Genomic DNA, 23501 nt, shown 5'->3' on the forward strand with positions numbered 1-23501 from the left:
TCTCCTTGTCTGACCCATTTCCTTATAGGTATCTTCGTACATTTCTTGTGGAGAATTAACGTAGCTGTGAAATCTCTGTAGATATTTTCCAAGATATTTACGCAAGCGGCCTGTACTCCTTAATTACGTAATGCCTCTATGACTGGTGGTATCTCAACTGAATCAAATGCCTTTTCGTAATCCATGAAAACCATATGGAGAGGTTTATTGTACTCTGCGGATTTCTCAATTACCTGAATAATGACGTGGATGTGATCAGTTGTAGAGTATCCCTTCTTGAAGCCAGCCTGTTCCCTTGGTTGACTAAAGTCCCGTGTTGCCATTATTCTATTGGAAATTATCTTGGTAAATTTTTTATATAATACTGAGAGTAAGCTAATGGGCCTATAATATTTCAATTCTTTAACGTCTTCCTTTTTCTGGATTAGCATAATGCTGCATTCTTCCAGTTCTCTGGGACCCTTGAAGTGGATAGACAGTTCATACAGAGAGCCGCAATTTTTTCAAACATGTCTCCTCCATCCTCGATTAAATCGACTGTTATTCCATCTTCTCCGGCCGCTTTTCCCCGTTTAATGTCCTTGTACTCTGCGGATTTCTCAATTACTTGATGACGCGGATGTGATCCATTGTAGAGTATCCCTTCCTGAAGCCAGCCTGTTCCCTTGGTTGACTAAAGTCCAGTGTTGCCGTTCCTATTGGAAATAGAATAAGGGCAACCCTTCTGACCTCATCGCTAGTTATAGAATGAGTCTCTGCAACATGTTCATTACTGCTTCGAATGGAGCTATCGTGACTGATCTGCGTACAGTACAGGTAAACATAGAATACTTCCGCTGCTTTTAGTATATCGTCGAGATTGTTGATGATATTGTAACTCCCTTCATCCCCGTAACAATGTTACCCTGCTTATCGTTCAGTGCATACATCTTGGCTTGTCCAATGCCATGTTTCCTTGTCACCGATTTCATGCTGCGTCCATTTTTCATGGCTTCCACAGTCTTTCTCACGTTATGATTTCCAATATCCCTTACTTTGTCCTTGTTGATCAGTTTTGACAGTTCCACGAATTCTATCATATCTTGAGTTGGACACTTCCATCCTTTGTCGTTTCTTTATTAGGTCCTTTGTTATTTGGGAGAGCTTGCCTACTTGCTGCCTTGGTGCTGTACCTCCGACTTCAATTGCTGCTTTTGAAGCAAGCCTAGTTACGGTTTTATTCATTACCTCAATGTCACCTTCATCGCTCTGTTCTAAGGCTGCAAATTTGTTTGCAAGTAGCAGCCTGAATTCGTCTGCTTTTGCCCTTACTGCGTCTAGGTTGGCCTGTTCCTTCGTGACCAATTTTACTCTTGCTCTTTTCAAATTCAGGTGAATTCTATACCACACCAACCTATGATCAGTGCACTTTACTCTACCTCGCAATTCAATATCAGTCACTATGCTGGGATCGGCAGAAAGTAAGAAATCAATTTCATTTCCTGCTCACCATTAGGGCTTTTCCAGGTCCACTTTCTGTTGCTACGCTTCCTGCAGAAGGTAGTCATTATTCGCAGCTTATTCCTTTCCGCGAATTCTATCAGCATCTCTCCTCTAGATTTCCTATAATCGACGCCGTAGTTACAAAATGCTTGTTCACCAGACGGCTTTTTCCACACCTTTGCAGTGAAGTCCACCATTACTACCGTTTACTGAGTTTGCGCTTTACTCATCGCTAATTCAACATCTTCATCAAACTGACCTACTTCATCATCATCATGACTGTATGTTGCAGCGTAGGCTTGTACTACTTTTAATCTATACCTCTTATTAAGTTTGATTACGACTATTTCTACCCTGTCCTTTATGCTCTAGAATCGTCAATGTTGCCCGCTGTCCTTATCGATTAGGGATCCTACCCCGTACTGCTTCTTATCTGGGAGACCTCTACAGCAGAGGTCTCCCAGACGTGGTCATTAGTCAGTACTGTATAAGCCCCACCAGCTCTTTTAATCTCACTACGGCCAATGATATCCCAAACAGCGCCTGACAGTTCCACAAAGAGTCCTGCTAAGTTAGCCTCCCTCGACAGAGTTTGGGTGTGTTATAGGTTGCCAGGGTGTACTTCTACTCTATGCTAATATCTACAACGAAAACTGCTGGTTAGTGCGCGTAGATTTTTATTAGACCCCATCTTGAGACGAGCTCTGAACTAAGCGGCCCAACCCAATATACTGAAAAATGGCAATAGTGGTTTCTCTTAAAACCATGCTCTTGTACACAATGGCGCTTTATGATGTCGGCCATTTCCATAAGCGCTCGTATAGTTCGAGCTTCGCTTGCTGTTGGACGTGTGAATTTGACCATGAGAAAGAGTGCCAGTAGGTATGTAACACTTGCCTTAGTGCGTAGAAGCTATTTGCTTGGGGCGGTTTCTTGCAGCGTCATGAACGGGTGCTCTCTGAAATATCATGCAAGAATGCGTTGCTTCTATAACTTGCGACAACAGTGAAGCTTGTTGCCCAATTGCTGGAAATAGTATTCGTATTATAAACCTAATGTGTATGCATATCAGTAAATTACTCAACAAAGGGATCTTCACAGAGAACACGAAGTAATGGACACTTTGTAGCAGTAATTATTTTTCCAGTTACTTTTAAGGGGGAGCGTTTTCTCGGCGTCGGTCACAAAAGAAAATACAAGCAAAAATTCCCTCTCATTTGTTACAAATATTCACTAATAGAAATGGCTGTGTTGGATATATCTCGAAATTTCCTTTTTCTTCTTGCAGTTGCTCAGTCTGGAGGAAGACCTCGTCATGGTGGGCACATCGACTACAATATTCGACCAGAATACTCTCAAATGCTTTGTGTCCTCGCGGGTTGAACCCGTTTATTACAACTACCACCGACTCGTGAAGTATCAAGCATTGGTCAATGTGAGTTGCTTCGCGCTTTTCGAAACTTGAAGGAGCACAACTTCCACACAACGATAATCGTCATCTGTCTTGTCCGTATTTCCTTTCTTTAACGCGACGAGCCCGGTACATCCAAGACATGAGCGGCATGCCCGTTATCAGCATGACAGAGCAATCTCGACAGAAAAGTAGCGACCGCAGCGTTTTCAAGGAAGGAAACGCAAGCAAGACAGATCACGATTATGTTGTGTGGCAAATATAAACCCCAAAGGATGTACATCTGCTTAAGAGTGTGGGGAATACGAGGTCGGAACCACGCGACGAGAAACACGGCGAGCCACAACTTCTGATATCTATTTATTTCTGTGATATCTATTTATTTCTGTGATATCTATTTATTTCTGGGAGTGCTTCGGAAAGCGGTCGTGAGAACGTTGCGTTAGAACCGCCGAATGACAAGACTCTACGCAGTCAAAACTATGTCAAGCATTATTGTCTATGCGAACAAAAATATATGTCTTCCCATATAAGTGCGACAAATATTATTTCAACAGTTAAAGAGCAAGCATTGCTACGCATCCTTCGTGACTATATACAGTTCATAGCAAACAGTTCGCCAAAGCGGCAACGTAACGATCGACTATGCCCCAAAAACGCTGGCGGCGGGATTTATACAGCGGCAAGGTACGCTTCGCGCTGCATCGGGGACCACTGCCGCTTACAAGACATCTAGCTTGCTGGCGCGGTCAATCCCAGGAGATCTGGCACAGGAGCCTCGCTTATGTGCCGTGACTGGGCGGCTCTTCAAAACACTTCTCAGTGTGCGCGTGAGCGCCAGTTCTGGGCTGCCGAGTCGATGAACCTGTAGATGGATGCAGTGCATGCTGTGACTCCCCACGTTGAGTCCAGTCAGCACTTCTCTTCATCTCACCCCAGCACGCGTTTGCGCTGGGCTTACCCATAACGACTAACCTGTGTGAATTTCTTTGACTGTGTTGTGCCATCCGCACGCCTGCACACACTCACTCTTTCCTTTCTTGCTGTTTCTATCTGTTTTATACTATGATTTCCGTTCCTCAGCGTAAGGTAAGACAGCTAGACACTCTTTTAAAGCGATAATTTTTTTGCCTACGATCCCATGGTTTTGCCTGGGCCGGTCAATCAGTCTGTAATAAGATGATTTATTACGAGGCACTAGGCACAGTCTAGTAGCACTGGCAGTAGATGAACGCTGATCATGCGCACAGCCGACACAAGAGCGCCTTCTTCGTCTTTCTCTTCACCACAATGGCCCCCGGGAGAGAAGAGGAGCCATCCTGGCGACTTACGGCGTAGGTAGGATGAGGGGGTCATAGTACGGCTGAAGTCGGTTGACATGAACCGTGTCACGCCCGCGATGCCTATGGTCGGGTGAAGGTGTCACAGGTTCTACAACATAGGTGACAGCGGAGGGACGGTCTATGACGCGGTAGGGGCCATCATAGCGTGCAAGGAGTTTGGTCGAAAGGCCAGGGCTGTGAGGCGGGACCCACAACCAAACAAGAGAACCAGTCGGGAAAACTGGTGTAAGCGCGTCACTGTCACGCCGCAGCTTTTGACGACCTTGAGCAGCGGTCGTAAGGGTTCGCGCGAGCTGCCTACAGTCCTCGGCGTATTTGGCGGCTTCAGACACAGGCGTGCATTCGATTAGGCGTGCTACGCCGAGGCTGCCGGGAGTGCGGCAGTCTCGGCGTAGCGCGTCAAGTGGTCGACACCTACAATTATCCATCGGTTACCCGCGGAACTGCAGGGAAGTGGCCCGTATAGGTCTATGCCGACGCGATCGAAGGGCCGAGCCGGGCAGGGCAGCGGCTGTAGCTCACCAGGAGGGCGAGGTGGAATTTTACGCCGTTGGCACGCCGTGCAAGCGCGTACGTACTGGCGCACGAAGTGATACATGCCGTGCCAGTAGAAACGCTGCCTTAGCCGAGTATACGTTTTCAGAACACCGGCGTGACCATTATGAGGAGCAGCATGAAAATAAGCGCATATGTCAGAACGCATGTGTCGTGGTATCACCAGTAGCCATTTGCGACCATCAGGCAAATAATTTCTGCGGTAAAGAACGTTGTCGCGGACAGTAAAGTGAGCGGCTTGGCGACGAAGTGTTCGAGAAGAGGATGTGGCGGATGGGTCGTGGAGGAAATTCAGCATAGTTGAAAGCAGGGGATCCTTACGCTGCTCGTCCGGCATATCAGCGACGTTGAAGGCTGACATGGATGCGAAGAGCGGAGACACTGAAGCCACATCACAAGGTAGCGGCGATCGGGAAAGCGCATCGGCGTCAGAGTGCTTTCTGCCCGATCGGTAGACAACGCGGATATCATATTCTTGTAAGCGGAGTGCCCATCGCCCTAGGCGACCTGACGGATCCTTCAACGAGGACAGCCAGCAAAGTGAATGGTGGTCGGTGACAATGTCAAACGGGCGACCATATAGGTATGGACGAAATTTGACGAGCGCCAGAATAATGGCCAAGCACTCCTTTTCGGTTACTGAGTAGTTGTCTTCTGCCTTCTTTAAAGTTCGGCTCGCATACGCGACGACGTACTCGTCATAGCCGTCTTTCCGTTGTGCGAGGACTGCACCAAGTCCGATACCGCTGGCGTCCGTATGTACCTCTGTAGGCGCTGTGGGATCGTAGTGTCGAAGAATCGGTGGCGAAGTAAGTAGGCGACGTAGTTGCTGGAAGGCTTCGTCACAGGAAGTTGACCACGCGGAGATGCCGTTGGTAGCGGTAAGCAAATTGGTCAGTGGTGCGATGATAGTCGCGAAATTGCGCACAAAACGCCGAAAGTAAGAGCAGAGCCCTATAAAGCTGCGGAGCGCCTTAAGAGTAGTGGGCGTCGGAAACTCTGCGACCGCGCGAAGCTTGGCTGGGTCAGGAAGCACGCCGTCCTTCGATACAACGTGACCCAATATTGTTAACTTGCGAGCAGCAAAACGGCACTTTTTGATGTTAAGTTGGAGGCCAGCAGAGGTGAGGCAGGTCAGTATCTCACGCAAGCGAACGAGGTGCGTCGGGAAATCTGGCGAAAACACCACGATATCATCAAGGTAGCACAGACATGTTTTCCACTTGTAGTTGCGAAGGATGGTGTCCATCATACGCTCGAAAGTAGCGGGCGCGTTGCATAGCCCGAATGGCATTACGGTAAATTCGTACAAGCCATCGGGCGTGATGAAAGCTGTCTTCTCACAGTCATCATCTGCCATCGGCACTTGCCAATAGCCGGAGCGAAGATCCAAAGATGAGAAGTACTCTGCGCCTTGCAAGGAGTCGAGGGCGTCATCTATCCGAGGCAGCGGATAGACATCTTTACGAGTGATCTTATTGAGTCGACGGTAATCCACACAGAAGCGTATTGACCCGTCCTTCTTGCGTACTAATACTACAGGAGACGCCCAAGGACTGTGGGAAGGGCGAATGACGCCACGGTGCAGCATGTCGTCGACCTGCTCGTTAATGATCTTCCGCTCGGCTGCCGACACGCGGTATCGTCGCTGGCGTAACGGAGGACGGGAACCAGTGTGTACGCTGTGAGTGACGGTTGCCGTACGCCCCAGGGATGGTTGGTCACAGTCAAACGACGAGCGAAAATTCTGAAGTAGCGCGAAGACTTGCTGGCGATATGGAGGCGGCAGATCGGCGTCTACGACAGATTCAAGAACGTTTGACGACGACGACGACAATGATGATGATGATATGCACGGCACAGGAGAAGTGAGGGCGTCGAGTTCATAACAGGCAGTGTCGTCGGAAATATCGAGAATGTGAAGCGGATCAAGGGGCTGAACACGACCGAGTGATTCGCCGCGCAGTAACGACACATGGTAGTGAGACGGGTTACACACAAGCATTGAGGATAATCCAGACACAGTGGTGAGGACGGCAAATGGGAGAGGTAGGGCCTTGCGACGTAGAAAAATTGGCGACGGTGTAAAAAGTACTGTAGCGTCTGGCGCGGTAGAGCAAGAGACGAGCACAAGCACACACATGTCGGGTGGTATGTCCGTATCGGACCCAATAGTGAGCTTGGAGGCTTTTTGTTCAGAAGGGTCAGGCAGCGGGGCATCGGCAAGCGGGAAAAGCGCTACTTCGGCCCGGGCGCAGTCGATGATGGCACGATGGTGAGACAAGAAGTCCCAGCCGAGTATAATGTCATGTGAACATGATGACAACACGAGAAATTCAACAACGTAGACAATGCCTTCGATGACCACCCTTGCAGTACATTGAGCGACCGGGGCTATATGCTGCGCAGTCGCGGTGCGTAGAAGCATACCAGACAACGGCGTTGTGACCTTATGGAGGCTGCGACAAAGCTTTTCGTCGATAACAGAAACTGCAGCCCCAGTATCAATAAGCGCAATTGCGGCGGTTCCTTCGACCAAAACGTCCAATAAATTGCGTGGCGACTGTGCAGGCCTTGTAGAAGTCGCGAAGCTTGCAGTTCGTGCCTGCGGAACTGCAGCAACTAGTTTCCCTCGCTAGGTGACTGGCGGCGACGTAAGGAGGAAAGTGAGTGACGACGTGGTGATGGCGAACGATGGGTGCCGACAGGGCGTCGAGGAGGCGGCGAAAACTCGCGGTCGGGAAGCATCGCATGCCCGGCGGTATCGTGGGAATAGGCATATCCAGGTGGTGCGACAGGAGCGTTAGCAGCTGGCATACGACGATGGCAGAAGCGCGCAACGTGGCCGGCGACACCGCAAGCGAAGCATATGGGTCGGTTGTCGCGTGTGCGCCAAGAGGTCTGAACTGGGCGTCGAGATGGAACGGGAGGCGACGCGGGAGGAGGTGCAGCAGGAAGTCGCATTGGCGCCGGAAACGAGAACGTCGGCGGCGCAGGTCGCGCGGTGACTTCGGCATAAGTCAGAGGTGCAGCCACGGGAGGGCAGGGTTGGGCGAAAGGTAAAGACCCAGCAAGTTCCTCGCGAATGACCCGCCTAATGGGAGCAGCCAGAGATGTGTCAGGCAGGGGAGGTCCATCGTTGAGAGGCAGCATAGACAATTGGCGCGCCACCTCCTCCCGAATGAAATCCTTTATCTCAACAGAGAGCGATGCTGCTGGCGTGGTGTTTAAGCGAAGCGTGAGGCCCGAGAGAGAGTCGCCAGGTGCGAGAGCGCTGCGCGCAAGGACCCTTTTTCGACGCAGCTCATCGAAGCTCTGGCAAAGAGTGACGACAGCTGCGACAGAAGTAGGGTTCCGCGCCAGGAGCATTTGAAATGCGTCGTCCTCGATGCCCTTGAGGATGTGCTTCACCTTGTCTTCTTCAGTCATGGTGGAATCGACGCGGGCGCAAATATCAACGACATCCTCTATGTAACTAGTGTAAGTCTCGCCGGGCTGTTGAGCGCGCTGGCGGAGGCGTTGTTCAGCACGGAGTTTTCGCAAGGCTGGGCGACCGAAGACTTCCGCGGATGCAGTTTTGAAAGCGGACCAGGTTTGCAGCTCCCGTTCGTGATTGTGGAACCAGAGGTTCGCAACGTCAGCAAGATAGAAGATGACGCTACGGAGCTTCGTCGGGTCATCCCACTTGTTGTGTTCACTGACGCGCTCGTAGGTCGAGAGCCAATCTTCTACGTCAGTCTCACCTGAGCCGCTAAAAACAGGAGGGTCCCGCTGCCGTTGCACGGCGCCGCACATGACAGGAGCGGCAGATGCGCCAAGCGGATTGTTGGGAGCGGCGTTCATAGTAGCGGCTGGAGCAGATGTTAAAGTGCGGCTGCGAAGTTCCAGGGTGAGGTCGGGGAGTGCAGCACCTTCCACCAAATGTAATAAGATGATTTATTACGAGGCACTAGGCACAGTCTAGTAGCACTGGCAGTAGATGAACGCTGATCATGCGCACAGCCGACACAAGAACGCCTTCTTCGTCTTTCTCTTCACCACAAGTCGCTTGTCGGGTTCTCACCAAGCAGATTCGTCCTCACTCCTAAAGAAATATGCAGATCCGACGAACATATCCGAATGTGTGAAGCGAAGCTTTCGTGAACACCTTAATGAAGTCCTATAAATTTGCCCACTTCTTCACTGCGTCTTTGGCGTAAAGAAAAATTGCTGGCCCTCCCGTTTTCGAAAATAGATGTAAGCATGAAATGGCCACCGGCAAAGGACAATGGTCGGAGAGGATACTAGCCACAATCTTAAAATGGGTGTAGTGTATGTTCGCGACGGCACACTCCACCTCACCACACCGCAACACGCCATACCGTGCACTGCTCCATATGAACGCTGCCCAGCTAGAAGAAGAAAACCGGCTGAATGATGGCTGCACGGCAAATAGCGAAAGGCGCCAGGGAGACAGAGCACACTGTCCAGCTAGTAGAATGAATTGAATTCTGTGGTTTTATGTGCCAAAACCCTGATTTCATTTTGAGGCGCGCCGTAGTGGGGGACTCCGGCTTAATCTTGACAACCAGCGGATCTTTAACGTCCCTCCAATCAACGGGACATGGGCGTTTTTGCATTTCGCCTCCATCGAAATGCAGCCGGCGCAGCTGCGATTTGAACCTGCGACATCGTGTTTAGCCGCGCAACACCGTAACCGCTAAGCCACTGCGGTGGGTAGAAGTGCCTGAAGGAGGCGCACGCAGCATGGCACCATCTCTCGAGATGATGCCAAACCCGCACCGCGGAACTCGCCGACAGCCGGCATGCAGTGCTCAGTGCCAAAAGATGACAACTAAGTGTATAGTGCCCTGTATCTAACTTTTGAACTTCGCACCGTATTGGAAATGACAAATAAAACTTCAGCGTACTATAAGTTACAGCTTGAGTGATATTGTGAGCGAATATTATGAAGAACTCGGAAGCAATATTTTTTGTAACTTGTTTGGGCAGTACCTAGCCTAAGTAATGCGGTCCTATACAAAAGGTTGGGTGCCAGGACTGCACTGATTGATGATGACTCGTCGCACCGGGTGATCTCGTCTTTTTCTGGCAAGCTTGCCCGGATGTTCTCATTAGAGTGCACGAATAACGGCCCAGCTTTTGACTCAAGGTCGCCGACAACGGGAACTAAAATCATTTCATGCATGAAAACTGGCACGCTCATGGGCTCTGTTTACGAAGTTGTTTACCTGACGCCTTGTATGAATGAGTCTCGTTGTGGGGTGCCTGGGCTGCCTAACGCCCCTAAAGTGAACAAAAAAAGATGGCAGAACGGCGTGGTCTCGAAGGGGGGGGGGACAGGCTAACGTCCTAAGGTCTCTGAGCTGGCTAACGTCCGTAAAGTGAACAAAAAAATTGGAGGACGCTTAAGCTTCGCCTTCAAGAGTGGAACGCGACAGCGTTCCCATCGACCCGCCAAGGGGTGTAAGACAATGCGCTACGGCGCAGGGATCACTTACGAGGCGCCCCGCATCGGACTTTGCGGCCACCTATCACACGGAGAGCGTCGAGCAACGCAGCGTTCGGCGCGGCAACGAAACGTGCGCCTGAGCAAACGGAACGAACCAAAGAACTCGGTGTCTCGCAGGGGGAAACAATCTACGCCAGCCAAACGTCGTGATCGGCACGGGCAGAGAGATAGATAGATGGTGATCTAAAGAAAGGAACGGCGCTTGATTCTGCAACCCGCGTGGGAGCACGGTGAAGCATCGTCAGGGGACAGGGAGTCGGAGCCGCGACGCGCCTGGCACCGGTCCGCGCACAGCCCCAATGCGCGCATGGCGCGCATGGCGCGCCACCTGTCGGGGCAGCGCCGTACATTGAGAGGAGGGGGTCTTCTGTGTTTGCCGCAAGATGGCTCTGCGTGTGCGGTAAGCGCAGAAGAAATGTAGCGGAAACTTACTTCGCTACTCGTGTAAATGCGAATTCTGTAAGTTACATGCTCATAATTACCGATATACACCGCAGTATAACTTTCTACGGCACGTTTTTAAGGCAACACCGCGTTCACTAGAAGCGCGTTTGTACCGCTTTCAAGCGTCGAACTCGTGGCTGAGTGGTAGCGTCTCCGTCTCACACTCCAGAGACCCTGGTTCGATTCCCACCCAGCCCATCTTGGACGTTGCTTTTTATTTATGAAGTGCCTGCCGTGATTTATCGCTCAAGGCCAACGCCGCGGACGCCGACGCCGACGACACCGGCTTTTCTGCGACACGAGCTCCTTAACGCTATCGCGTTAAAAAGACAACGAACGATAGGACGGCGCAGAAGAAAGAACGCACGCGTGATTTCACCGTGCGCCGCACCTGCGAAGTGGGCAAGTGCAGCCGAGCTGGCCGTCGTTGCTGCCGGCTGCATTTGCTCTCATCTGCCCTCTATGCAACGGTGCGGCAGCTGTGGCGGGAAAGCACGGGGATTTGCGCCGCGGTGTGTAAAAACCGGATTGTGCATTGTTCTTCTGGCGTGCGCGAAGATCGTTCGAGTGTGAGTCCTAGCTGCAGAAGCGTGAGTTGCCACCTCCTTCGAGTTTCACCGGGACGAATTCCAAATGCATGAGAGTGTTTCTGGACGCGGAGTTTGGCCATAGTTGCTCGGTCTGCGATCGAGAGCTTCGCTGGTTAATCCACCACCGTATGAATGGTTCGGCCCGATTTTTTTTTTTTTTGTATGCAGAGCTCAGCAAAAGTTCCCGCACTCTCTAAAAATAAGGTGTTAAAACAACGAAATGACCAAAATTGAAGAACTTCATTAATGTGCCGTCCTGAGTGTGGTGAAAGACAAGCTGCACAAGTACAAAATTCAGACAGCTCACAGATTCCCAGGGCACATGAAATAGACTTAGGTGTTAAGATGCAACGGCCTGTTCAAACGCTTCAGCAGTACGGCACGCGAACGCAGCATTCTGTTCAGGCACGAGGCAGTGTTCAATATCAAGCAGTTTTTAAACCGCCATACTATATGACGTTGACAGGAAGCCTTAAAAGAAGCCAACGCCAGTGGAAGGTTTGCCTCAAGACTTCCTCACCCTCAGTCAGGGATGGTTTTGGGGGCAAACACTATTACATGTGCTGGCCGCTTCCTGGCCGATCTCTCGCTGTGGGTAGGGGCCATGTAGAATGGAAATCAACATGCGGTGATCATCTGTAAGATCTAGTTGGTGACGCGATATGCAAGTGCCCACGATGAAGGGGGTGGCCCGCTTGGCCAATCTCCCGTCGCGGGTATGTGCCATAGTCTGGAAGTCAGCATCATAAGGAACAGTCTGATACGCTTCTTGGTGGTTCTGCCGTTGTGATTATGTGCCACAGCACGGAAACCATCACCCTAATCAACACATGCGTCCGACCAAGCATCCATCTGAAAAAAAAAGCTAGTTCATATTGGCACGCGTGAAATAAATGTTCGATTGCGAGCTAATTGTTATAGCATTGGGCTGCTCTGCTGGAGGGGGGGGGGGGGGGGCGACAACACGGTACCACTCACCTCTTCTTTAGGGAGTACAGGTCAGTAGGTTTTAATCCCTCTGCTAGACAACCTTCGTGTTTTTTTTTTTTTTTAGAGTGAGGAGGTATCTACCCGCTTAGAATTCTGACCAGCGACCGACGAAAAGACCGACAGACCCAGGCGATACCATGAGATGGTAGGCAAAGAAAGCTTCGATTTAAAGAAAGAAGCACGTCCTTCGGCGGGATTCGGACCTCGGCCGACCATGTGCGGCTATGGCTCGAAAAGTGCAGAATAGTTGCATTTAATTTTTTCATAACCAACTTTGTGTCAAACTATTATAACTATTATAAAAGAAGTCTGCTACACTTGTAAAAAATGATCCGTTTATTAAACGTTTATATCTCAAATAGGTTGCTATACGGCCCCTTTAGGAGCAAAAAACAAGCAATACATGCTTCCGGCAAAGATGAAGGCCGCTGATTAGGCTGTTCGAAAAACGTCGCGGGTTCCCGCCCCCATTCGCATAAACTGCCACGTCAACTTGACGTCCGGACTTTCAAATAATTTGAGTTTGGAATAGTCTTACGTTGTCGCCCCTATGTTCAGCGCTTTGGGCATGCACGTCCTATACGGCTAAATAACTGTCGCGTTTACAGCCGGAAACCGTCATAGCCACCTTAACCACGGCTACATAGCAACATGGCAGCATCCATACAGCCTAGACCTCCCGCTTCCACCAGAATTTGCGCTTGTTACGGCCTCTCTGCCTTGACAGCAAGAAATCAATGGCAAAATTAGTCATCGCTTAGTGTAATCGCACGCCGAGTGCTAAGCATTAGGTATCTTTTGTCGTGTTATTGATATAAAGCGTTTCTTTAGGCACTGTTAGGAGTACGGAGATGGTGGCGAGCCCCTAAAGTTGGATTAATTTTCAGTTAGCAGATGGCGTCACAGAACTGGTGATACACTGACAATACAGAGTGCTATAAAGGCCTAATTGTTTACTGAATCGCTAATTTATCACTCTGCTCTGGTATGGTGGGTGATGGCGGTGGCGAGCAAATGCGAAGTAGACGCCGAGCATACGCGGTGAGGGTGAGCATTTATGCGAGCGTTCGCCATTACTGCTTGCTAAGGAGGACGCAAGGAACTGCTGAGAAAGCGCAGAGATAAAATGTAAACCCACTGTCACAATCAAGCAAACGCAGCTTATGGTTACAACGACAAAACATTTGCTGCGTCAATCCACCAACCGGGAAGGATGGCCGAGCAGATGCTGAGTAGACGATGCAGCGCGGATAAACACATTTCGAGAGGCACTCAGCCTTTCTACTGGCTAAAATGTCCTGTAACTTCCACAGTGCTGCAGGGAACTCCTAAGTGAGTATATATTTCGAGAGGCACAGGCACTCAGCCTTTCTATTGGCTAAAAAGTCCTGTAACTTCCACAGTGCTACAGGGAACTCCTAAGTATAGTCTGCGGTGTGTGAAATGGAGCCAAAGGAAACGATTCCGAGTTTGTTGGCAGCCTAGTTGCCCGCACCGTTAAAGTAAAGCTCTTACATGCTTAATGCTGTAAGAGCTGTCAGTCAAATTATCAAGCTCCTCATAGAAGTGTTGCTTCAGAAAACTTGAACAAGGAGTGCGTCATCCGTGAGACGTCGCCTCTTAAAAAGTGATAGAAATTGTTGCATGGTATTGTTTCTTGCACGAAGCTCGCACCAAAAAAACAAAAAAATATCGCTTCATTGAACTTCATCAGGGGCCCTATAACGTAAAACTATTCCAATATGTTTTTATTCCAATCTCCTGGCGTCAAATTTGCGTAACCGCCGACGCAAGCATCGGGCGGTCATCCACATGGTTGTCTCATTAGACCAATCAAACGCTCTCCTCGTTCATAGGAAGTCGCTTTTGTTTGCTTGAAAAGCGAATAATATTGCCTACACTGAGTGGTTTGTCTTATCTAATTGGCTCACAAGAGGCGAGGAGCACGCGCAAGTGGAGAGGGATACGATAGGGCCGAGCCACTGCACTGAAAATTGATAACCGGATAGTGCCGGCGTCTGTGATTGGTCCGCTTTCCCTTACTTAGCTTACAGTGGCCCGTCGACAATCGCGGCGGCATGCAACGGAAGCTTAAAAATGACGCTAAAACGGATCCTCAGCAAAGAAGAGTTCGCAGAACGAGGTCGTAAACGTGCCGAAAGTGCTCGAAAACGTTACACGGCCAGTCAAAAAGTATTATTAGACGCAAATGAACTTGTGCTCTCCGGCAGGTGCGAGTAGCCCGTGCCTGAGCGATCGGCGGAAGCCATCTTTTATTCCTTTCGGAACGGGGCAGCCTGCGGCTGTTCAGACAAAAATACAGTTTTGTTTGGCATAATAATGAATCTTTAACGCGTACACGTCACTTTTACGCAGAGAGTTTTTGCAGTTTTGTGGCGTCGCGTGACAGGCAGGTGAAGTGGGTGCAGCCCGAAAACTTATGACCAATAGCCGAGGGCTAATGACGAAAAGGCGTCGAATCAGAGATAACTATTTTTCTTTTGTTCGGTTGAATCATGCATAATCAGTGTGTACACGTCATATCAGATGGGGAGCTATCGTGGTTTTCATGACGTGGCGTGACAGACCGGTTAAGTGGGGGTGGTCCATAAATGTTTTTCACCAATCGCGGAGTGCTGATTGCAGAATTGGAAAAGTTTGGAATAGTTTTACGTTATATCGCCCCAAGCTGCGTCTTGCGAGAGAACAAACTCCCTCAAAGCCTAGTTAGCTCTAAACATCTAGCTCAGTTGCATTGTAATCACCGAGCCCTCTAAAAATCCTTGTCGTGTTCGATTATATTCAACAGCGAAAACGGCTCTTTCTTAGTTCCAGGTTAAAAAAAGAAACTACCTGTTCGGTAGACCCGAAACCACCGTGTGAAATAAGAGGAGGCGGTGGAAATCACTTTATTGCGTGCCCTGCGAGTTGGTGGGGAGGGCCAAAGACCCCGCCTAGGTGACAGCCAGGAGTTGGTGGGTCCTGGCAGCGTCCTCGTCCCGCTGGGCGGCCCATAGATGATCCTCGAGGGCGGGACTGAGCAGCGCGGCTTCCCAGCACGTGCGAAGGCTGTTGCTAGAGGGCGCGCGTTCTCGTTATTGTTATGAATCCCTCGGCATTCCCATAATATATGCTCCAGACTGGCTCTGGATTCACATGTGTTGCATTTGTCCATTTGATATATATCCTGATATATGACGCACGGGAGCGCAGGATTCGGATACGTTATTGTTTGTAACTGCCGCCATGCGACAGACTGCTTTTTTTTGTCAATTTTGGGTGAGGTCTCGGGGTTATGCCCCTCTGTAACCTATAGCGTTTCATGATGTCATTATATGTGGTCATTCTGTCCCACTCCCACTCATTTACCGCACCGTCACGTCCGGAGGGTGTCGGGGCGTCACTTGCGACTGCGGCTCGCTCCGCAAGCCCTCGAGCCGCGTCGTGTGCCGCCTCGTTGTTGTCGTCCTCCGCGAGGGTTTGAGCGGCCGTCCGTGTGATGTATACCTTCCTTTTGCAATTTTGACCTCCTGCAAGAAGAATGCGTAGTGCCTCCGGGGAGATTCCGCCGTTGGCAAAGTTTCTTATTGCCGTCTGACAGTCGCTGACTATCAGGGTTGTGTTAGTCTTAGCTACTGCGAGCGCTATGGCTACTTCTTCTGCTGTCTCGTTACTTGTGGTGCGTATCGTCGCGCACGTCATACGCTGTCGATTACGGCTGCCGTAAACCCCCCTCTGCGACTGTATCAAGCCGCGTCTACGAAGACTGCGTCCTTGTCGCTGCCTAATTTCTTCTGTATCTGCTTCGCTCTGTTCTCTCGTCTGTCCTTATTGTGTTCTGGGTGCATATTCTTTGGGGAGGGGGGGGGGGTATTACCATTGTTTCTTTCGTTTCTCTCGGCATATCCACCTTGACACCGTGCTGTGTGTGGTAACCTATGTCTAGTCTCTCTAGGGTGTGTCTGCCTGCTCTAGTCTTAGAGAGGCGTTCATATTGTGCCGTGCATTGCGCTTCAATGAGCTCGTATATCGTGTTGTATAGGCCTAAATGTAGGAACTTGTCCGTGCTGGTGCTGATCGATAGCCCTATGGCCAGTTTGTATATTTTCCGAATGAGGCATTCTAGTTTGATCTTTCCGCGACCTGCCATTTCAAGTACGGCGCTACGTATACTATTCTAATTATTACGAAGGCCTGTATTAACCGGATCATGTTTTGCTCTCTCATCCCGCTATGTTTGTTTGCTATCCTTCTGATCAGCCTCATGATTTTCGCCACAGTTCCCTCCAGTCTTCTGAGGGTTTCTCCGTTGTTGCCCTTGGCTTCGATGAGGAGCCCCAATACACTTATCCTGTCGACCTTGGGTATCGGTTTCCCATCGGCCGTCTTTGACTGTATCTCCTCTCTATGAGTGCGATCTCCCCTGTAGTTGCCTGGTTTGTGACCTCTGCGAGTCGGTTTCTGTGAAATAGTAAAAAAATGTTTCTGGAATGCAACAAGTGAAAGCAATATGCCTAAGCAAGATGCACAAAGCGTCCGATGTCCGATGGTCATAAATTAGATGTAGTTTGTTCTGTCTTAAAAAATATTTTCATCTGGAGATAACGAATATGCTTATTTTCAAGGCAAAGCGCGAGTGATTTTCCTTTGAATCATTGTGTCCAGTTAACTTTAGAAAGAGGCAACAGAATCGGCAAGCATTAACAAATTGTGTCTTTTTTTTTTCAGGGCAAGTGGCAGCACAGGTACGTCTCTTTTTTTTTCATACTATGAGTCTGTCACTGCTACACGTGCGTCTCTACGGAAGACAACACTGGAGTTGCAAATTACAAAACGAAGACTTTTTTTTCTGAGTACACATAATTTGAAGAATAACGCGAAATCTATTCTCACCAAATGAAACGTCATGGACATACTCACATGGCGAACGTGTGTAGGTAGAACATGCATACATGCGAATGCCGTGTCGCCGGTGCCTGTCGCTGGAATCCGAAAGTGTTTTGTCACCCTTTTATGCAGAAATAAAGTCGTGGCAGCCTGCGAGCATTCCAACTCTGGGCTCATAGTAAATAAATGGAAAACGGCCTCTCAGCCATTCTTAGGGTATTTCACGCAATTTCCGGGGGCTACGTATCAATTTCTGTTTGTATATAAGCATTTCTCGCTATCTTAGCCACTTGGTAGTCCGTGGTCAAATGGGTAGCGCATTCTGTGCAGTTCTGGGCACTCTGCCAAAACGTGTGGCAGGGTGCCCGTTTCTCTTCTGCAAAAAGGACAGAGCACATCGTATTCCGCAGGGTACATGCGGTTCATCAGTACGGGATGCGCAAGCGATCCCGCCTGCGCTCGACGCAGGATCGTCTGTTGTTGCCTTGTGAGTTTGTGGCGCGGTTCTGGCCATGAATGCACTGGGTATGTGCCGCTCTTCAACTAACCGCTCGCCTACTTGGGTCACTGATCATGTGCCAGTGAGTGTGCGGCGAGGGAGGGAACAATTCTAAGCATTCGCAGGAACCGGAGCGCCACGCCTCTCGTCTCGGAGGGCACGTGCTGACTTCCCGGCAGTGCCACTATACGGCGCAGCGTGTCCAGAAAGAAGTGCGAGAGAGGAGCTCGGTTGCCACTGACGCGTTTCTCATAGTTCGCACACACCTGTACGCCGTGCATTTTGGAGGTCACCCGAGGCTTCGAGGCGGCGGCGCCAGATGGTGCCGAGTGGTCTTAGAGTGAAAGAGGAGCGCCACTACAGCACGCGCGCTCATGCTAAACTATTTTCGACGGTGGAAATACGTTTTGTGGGTACATTGATTCAATGCGCATCAATTACCGTCGGCCGTCATACTAGGATCGGTTCGGCCGCTTTTTGTCATTAAAGTGGGCCGCATACGAAGTGAGACCATGCTCAGTGGTCCTCAAAGAGATTCATTCAGGAGCAGCACATACGTAGTGACACGTACATAGTACACGTACACGTACAGGACACGTACACAGACAGACAGACAGACAGACAGATAGACAGATAAATAGATAGATAGATAGATAGATAGATAGATAGATAGATAGATAGATAGATAGATAGATAGATAGATAGATAGATAGATAGATAGATAGATAGATAGATAGATAGATAGATAGATAGATAGATAGATAGATAGATGGATAAAGTCGCCGCAAAGTGTATGATGTACCCTAAGAATGATAATAGCACTGAAAAGGCTTACCCAAGTCGACGTTAGTCCGGCTTCTCTGTAAGCCCTGATCCGTGCAGTTTTCTATTCCCCACTATAATCACCAGATAAAATCGAGCAGAAACCATTTCACGATCAGTGTCAACGTTAATGCAATTATCACAGAATATACGTATGGGCACATGAAGCTGCTGCCGCCGAAACGCGTCGTGTATGAGGCCTGTACGCGCCACCTAGCTGCGCTGCCGAGAAGTCCACGCTTTGCCTCCGAGAAGAGGTGCATGGCGCTTTGTGCGTGCGCAGGCGATGCTAATAATTCCTCGTCATCACCGCTCCGGGAGTTGTTCCCTCTCAGGACAGACAGCCAGTGCCGCATGCTCAGTGACCCAAGTTGGCGAGAGGTTCATTCAAGAGCTGCATATACGCAACGCATTCATGGCGCAGCTCGCTGGAGCGTGTCAAGCGGGTTGGAGTCTGCCCGGCACGCGAGGGTTTTCTAATGGTGCATTCGGCTGTTCGAAATGCTGCCGGGCGCCTCTCCCGCTGTGCTGTTACTACTTCCCCCGGCTTCTCATTGCGCACGCTGTGCCGTCTATCGGTGTCGCCTCAAAGTTCACTCCCGGCACCGGTTCGATTCCGCCGAGCGTGGGAGAAAATGAAAATGCTTTTTTTTTTGTCATTATACAGAGGCACATTCCCGGTGACAATTACCTAGTTACGGAAGTCAACCTCAAAGAGGTCAGTTGAAGAGCCACGCACACCTACCGGCACATACCCATTGACATATAGACGTTCGTCAAAGAGGTTCACTGAAGAGTAGGACAGACCTTGTGGCACATAAAAAGAGCTCCCAGACAGCGTGAAAGAGATTCATTAAAGAGCGGTACATGCCACATACCCACCCCCGCATATCCAGTGAAACGTGGCGGCGTCAAAGAGGTTCGTTGAAGAGCGGCACAAAGGCACACCGTGCCACATTCCCAGTGACCCAAGTAGGTCCAGCGGTTGGCTTCGAACCATCTACCCTCAGCACAGCAGCCTTACCCGCTACCGATTCGGCCGCGGACCACCCAGAGACCAATGTTTGCGAACTGGTGTACATCTGATACGTACGTTCAGCCCCATAGCTCATAATTTCAGTTCACAGTTTAAGAAAGAAGCGTTTTCTTTAAGAGCAAGAAATCAGGTGCCGAATGCACGAGGCTTTTCAGTGCTATTTGCCACTTGCAAGCAGGCTTAATGATTTGTCCCGCATCGGGATTGGAAGAAATTTTGTCTACAAAAATTCTAGCCTACGAATTTTTTGCGAATACGGGCCCTGATATCAAGGAAAATCAGCGTAAATCATCCTGATGCTCGTATATATGCCTGCACGCATAAACGGTAATCAGCACATTTCTATCGCCAGCAAAACCATAGGCTTCTACTGTAGTTAAGTACTACTCGCCGTGGTTGCTCAGTGGCTATGGTGTTGGGCTGCTGAGCACGAGGTCGCGGGATCGAATCCCGGCCACGGCAGCCGCATTTCGATGGGGGCGAAATGCGAAAACACCCGTGTGCTTAGATTTAGGTGCCCGTTAAAGAACCCCAGGTGGTCAAAATTTCCGGAGTCCTCCACTACGGCGTGCCTCATAATCAGAAAGTGGTTTTGGCACGTAAAACCCCAAATATTATTATTGGTTAAGTACTGCTGGGAATTCCGCAGCACCCCTATTTTAAGACGTGCTGCATCATTTCCACACGCCGTGCGCGGGTCCAGAGCAATTATATATATATATATATATATATATATATATATATATATATATAGTTGCTGTGGATATATCTATTAGCGGCCACACTCGCATATTGTCGACTGTGGCCGGTGATGGCGGCTAGCTGCCAAGATTGTGAGCGAAGGCGTAGGGCTCATTACCTGTTTTGCTATTTAACTTTTCATAAATAGATCGTACCTTTTTGTGTACGTGTAACTTGATTTCAGCCTGGTCTTAATGGAGGGCGGGTAGCAGCGAGGTCTCAGCTGCAGCAGTACCAATACTTCTTTTTTTTTTGGTACTCAGAAACTTATAGTGCAATGTAGGAATACAGTTTTTTGTGAATTACATCATCTTTATTCTTACTATGGCTCTTGCAGGGCGTTTGATATAAGGTTCTTCATAGAAGGCATTGGAGAAAGACTCCTTGCCGAAGAAGGTGAGATTTCAGCGAGTTTTCACCGCACTCTATAGCTTTCTGAACTTTCCGAAGTTATCGCCACTGTGAAATGCCAGGTACGAATACTTACAAGAGCTTCTACACCTTATAAACAAAGTAAAGCGCAAGAATTGAAATGACAAAGAAAAAACATTCACTCCATATTGGGGTGTTATTTGGTGCATGTCCTCCCAAAATCGAGCATTTTCCAATGCCAAAATAGTCAAGGGGTAATGAATGAATCATATACAGAATGCTTGACAATTTTGGGAGACTATAAGATAATCCGAACAGCTCTCACTATCAGGCTATCACTATCAGAACCAGTTAACTGATGTCTAAGAGTGCTCGAGCGGTCCGCTCCTGCAAAACAAAGGCGCCGATCAATCGCCCATCTCGCAAAACACAACGTACACAGTCCTGCACACCTTCGCCGCATATGATCCTTAGCCCGATATCATCGATAATTAAATCCTGGCAGCTGCTGCCGGGTCGGTCTGCTCGTGCGTTCTACGCACCAGCCAACGAGTCGGTATGGTTAATTGCATTCGCAATGCATAGTCATCTGCCAGCACTTGCCCCGTCCGCAATCTTTTTTTTACAGTGTACTTGATAGCATAGAGTTTCCTTCAAACATTACTGGATGGAACTCTGGTTATTGTGTCTGCGGGAGCTGCAAATCATTGCGGTTTAGAAATCAGGAAGTCACCTGCCCTTTATGAACCATTTAGTTTTCTACGCATGTCGGTAGGTTAGGAGAGTGCATGCTTCGGTATAACCGTGGTGACGTCGCTGAGTGATTAGGGATCACGTCATGTGACGGTGTGATAGTGAACAGGTAACGCTTTGAAAGCGATTTCGTTTGATATGCATGTCGGCAGGTTAGGAGAATGTATGCTTGGGTACGACCGTGGCAAAAGCGCCTGAGTCATTTGTGATCTCGTCATTTGATAAACCGATAGTGAGCAAGCTGTCACCCCTTGAAGGAGATTTCATTCGATATGCATGTTGGTAGGAAAGCACATCTTGTGTGCGGCTATCACCAGTCTAGGGCGTCGAGTGAGTCGCTAGTGACTTAATGCTGTGACTCAATAATATTGAGCCCGAAGTTACGCTTTCAGACCCATTTCGCTTGATATGAATTTCGGCAGCGTAGGAGTGTGTGCTAAGGTGCAAGCTTAGTGACCTGTCGGGATGATGCGCATAACCATAGCAAAACAAATCGCATGTCATGATACAACCCAACTCACGCAGTGTGCATCACGATTCTGACTCACTAATGCGAGTCACTCTTGTCACTCGGAAGCCTGGCTCGAAAAGAAGCAAATGCAAATAAGTGATACACCCGACAAAAGTGCTTATGAAATGGCCATGACGACACTAGTAGAGTGGAGGCTGCTCATATAACGTGGATACCAAAATAGTGATTACGTCATCAAATAGTTCATGACGCCTGTTACGACCTCTTCTTCCAATATTTATTCGTTCCTCAACAATTTCGAAGAGGATTAAACTGATTGACACTGGAATTCAAAAGTATGGCACTTGGATTAAAATGGAATGCGCAAAGATTAAATCAGTTGGCTCGTGCATTAACCGAGATGACTATGGAATGAAATGTGGTGGCCCCTGTGTTCAATCGTAGGCACTTGGACTAAATATGTTGGGGCTCAGATTAAATTGAGTGACACCTGGATTATTTTCAAGGGCATTTGTATTAAACCAGATGGCAAATCCTGAAGATATTACAAGATTCAAATAAGCGATTTGTCTCAAAAGCCGCATCTGCTTTGTCATCTCATCGCCTGAATAAGGTCCCATTAGAGATTGTGGCATCTTACAGGTATCTTCTTGTACAGGTAACAGCTGATCTAACTTGGATCAAACACATAACACACGTAACTATTACACGGCTACATTTGACGCAACCTTTTGAAATCAGCATGATCTACTAATTTATTGATGTGCGAAACTATATTTCGCTCCAAACTCGGATATGCGGCATCGTTACGCGACCATCACGTTCAAATCAAATTGACCCACTTGAAGCGGTACAAAATAACCCTTTGCAATCATAAGCGCAATGAAATCCACTATAAAATTCAAACCCGTCTCATCCAGCCGTAAGACCTTCCGTTTACGAATTTCTCATGAATTATCCGCAGTGCCTGTGTGATGAATTAATCTCTTCACCTGATGACTTATTAAAACGGCTATATCATTGTTCCAAATAGGCATTCCCCATTGGAATTAATACTTTCTTACAGCCATTCTTTGAAGGCACAGCGAATGAGTGGAGCAATCTTCCTGCACAATTTTTACCATCCAAATTAATGGTCTGTATATGAGGTCTTTAGCTAGCTTTGCATAAGGGAATTTTGTGTTTTATTCTTTCTACTCCGATTCTCTCTGTATATATTTCATTTATTTCTCCTTAAGCACCCAAGGGCATCACATAAGAGGGGACATAAAACATGTAAGCTTCAATTATACATTATGTGTATTTGGCCGTGATGGTGTTTGCTGTAAATTGTAGCGTTCCTAGGAACCACAACTACAAGGAACGCATAGCTGAATAAATGTGCAAATGTATTCCGCCGGTTTATTCTTTTATTCGAGCCCCCTTTTCCTCTTGTTACGTAGTTTAAACTCACCACGTTTCACCCTCCCTGGCTCTCTTTCTTTAAACCTCCTGGTGTAATACTTCAATACATTTCCATAAAGGCACATTCTTCTTGACCAGAGGCTCCCAGATACAAATCGTCAATACGCCATTCTGAGATGCAGTCTTTA

The 23501-nt window shown here is 48.7% G+C and overlaps 1 protein-coding gene across 1 annotated transcript in view; it reads left to right on the top strand.

The window, feature by feature from the left end:
* The window catches only part of LOC142586852 (uncharacterized), a 78093-nt gene that overhangs the window by 46019 nt on the left and 8573 nt on the right, over positions 1–23501 (top strand). Inside the window, exons 5-7 of the mRNA XM_075697723.1 lie at positions 2771–2917; positions 17056–17072; positions 20650–20708. Of these exons, the coding sequence (XP_075553838.1) occupies positions 2771–2917; positions 17056–17072; positions 20650–20708 (223 nt within the window). The remainder of the gene's footprint in view (positions 1–2770; positions 2918–17055; positions 17073–20649; positions 20709–23501) is intronic.

The sequence above is a fragment of the Dermacentor variabilis genome, chromosome 7 (assembly GCF_050947875.1).
Source record: "Dermacentor variabilis isolate Ectoservices chromosome 7, ASM5094787v1, whole genome shotgun sequence".
NCBI classification, from domain to species: Eukaryota; Metazoa; Arthropoda; class Arachnida; order Ixodida; family Ixodidae; genus Dermacentor; species Dermacentor variabilis.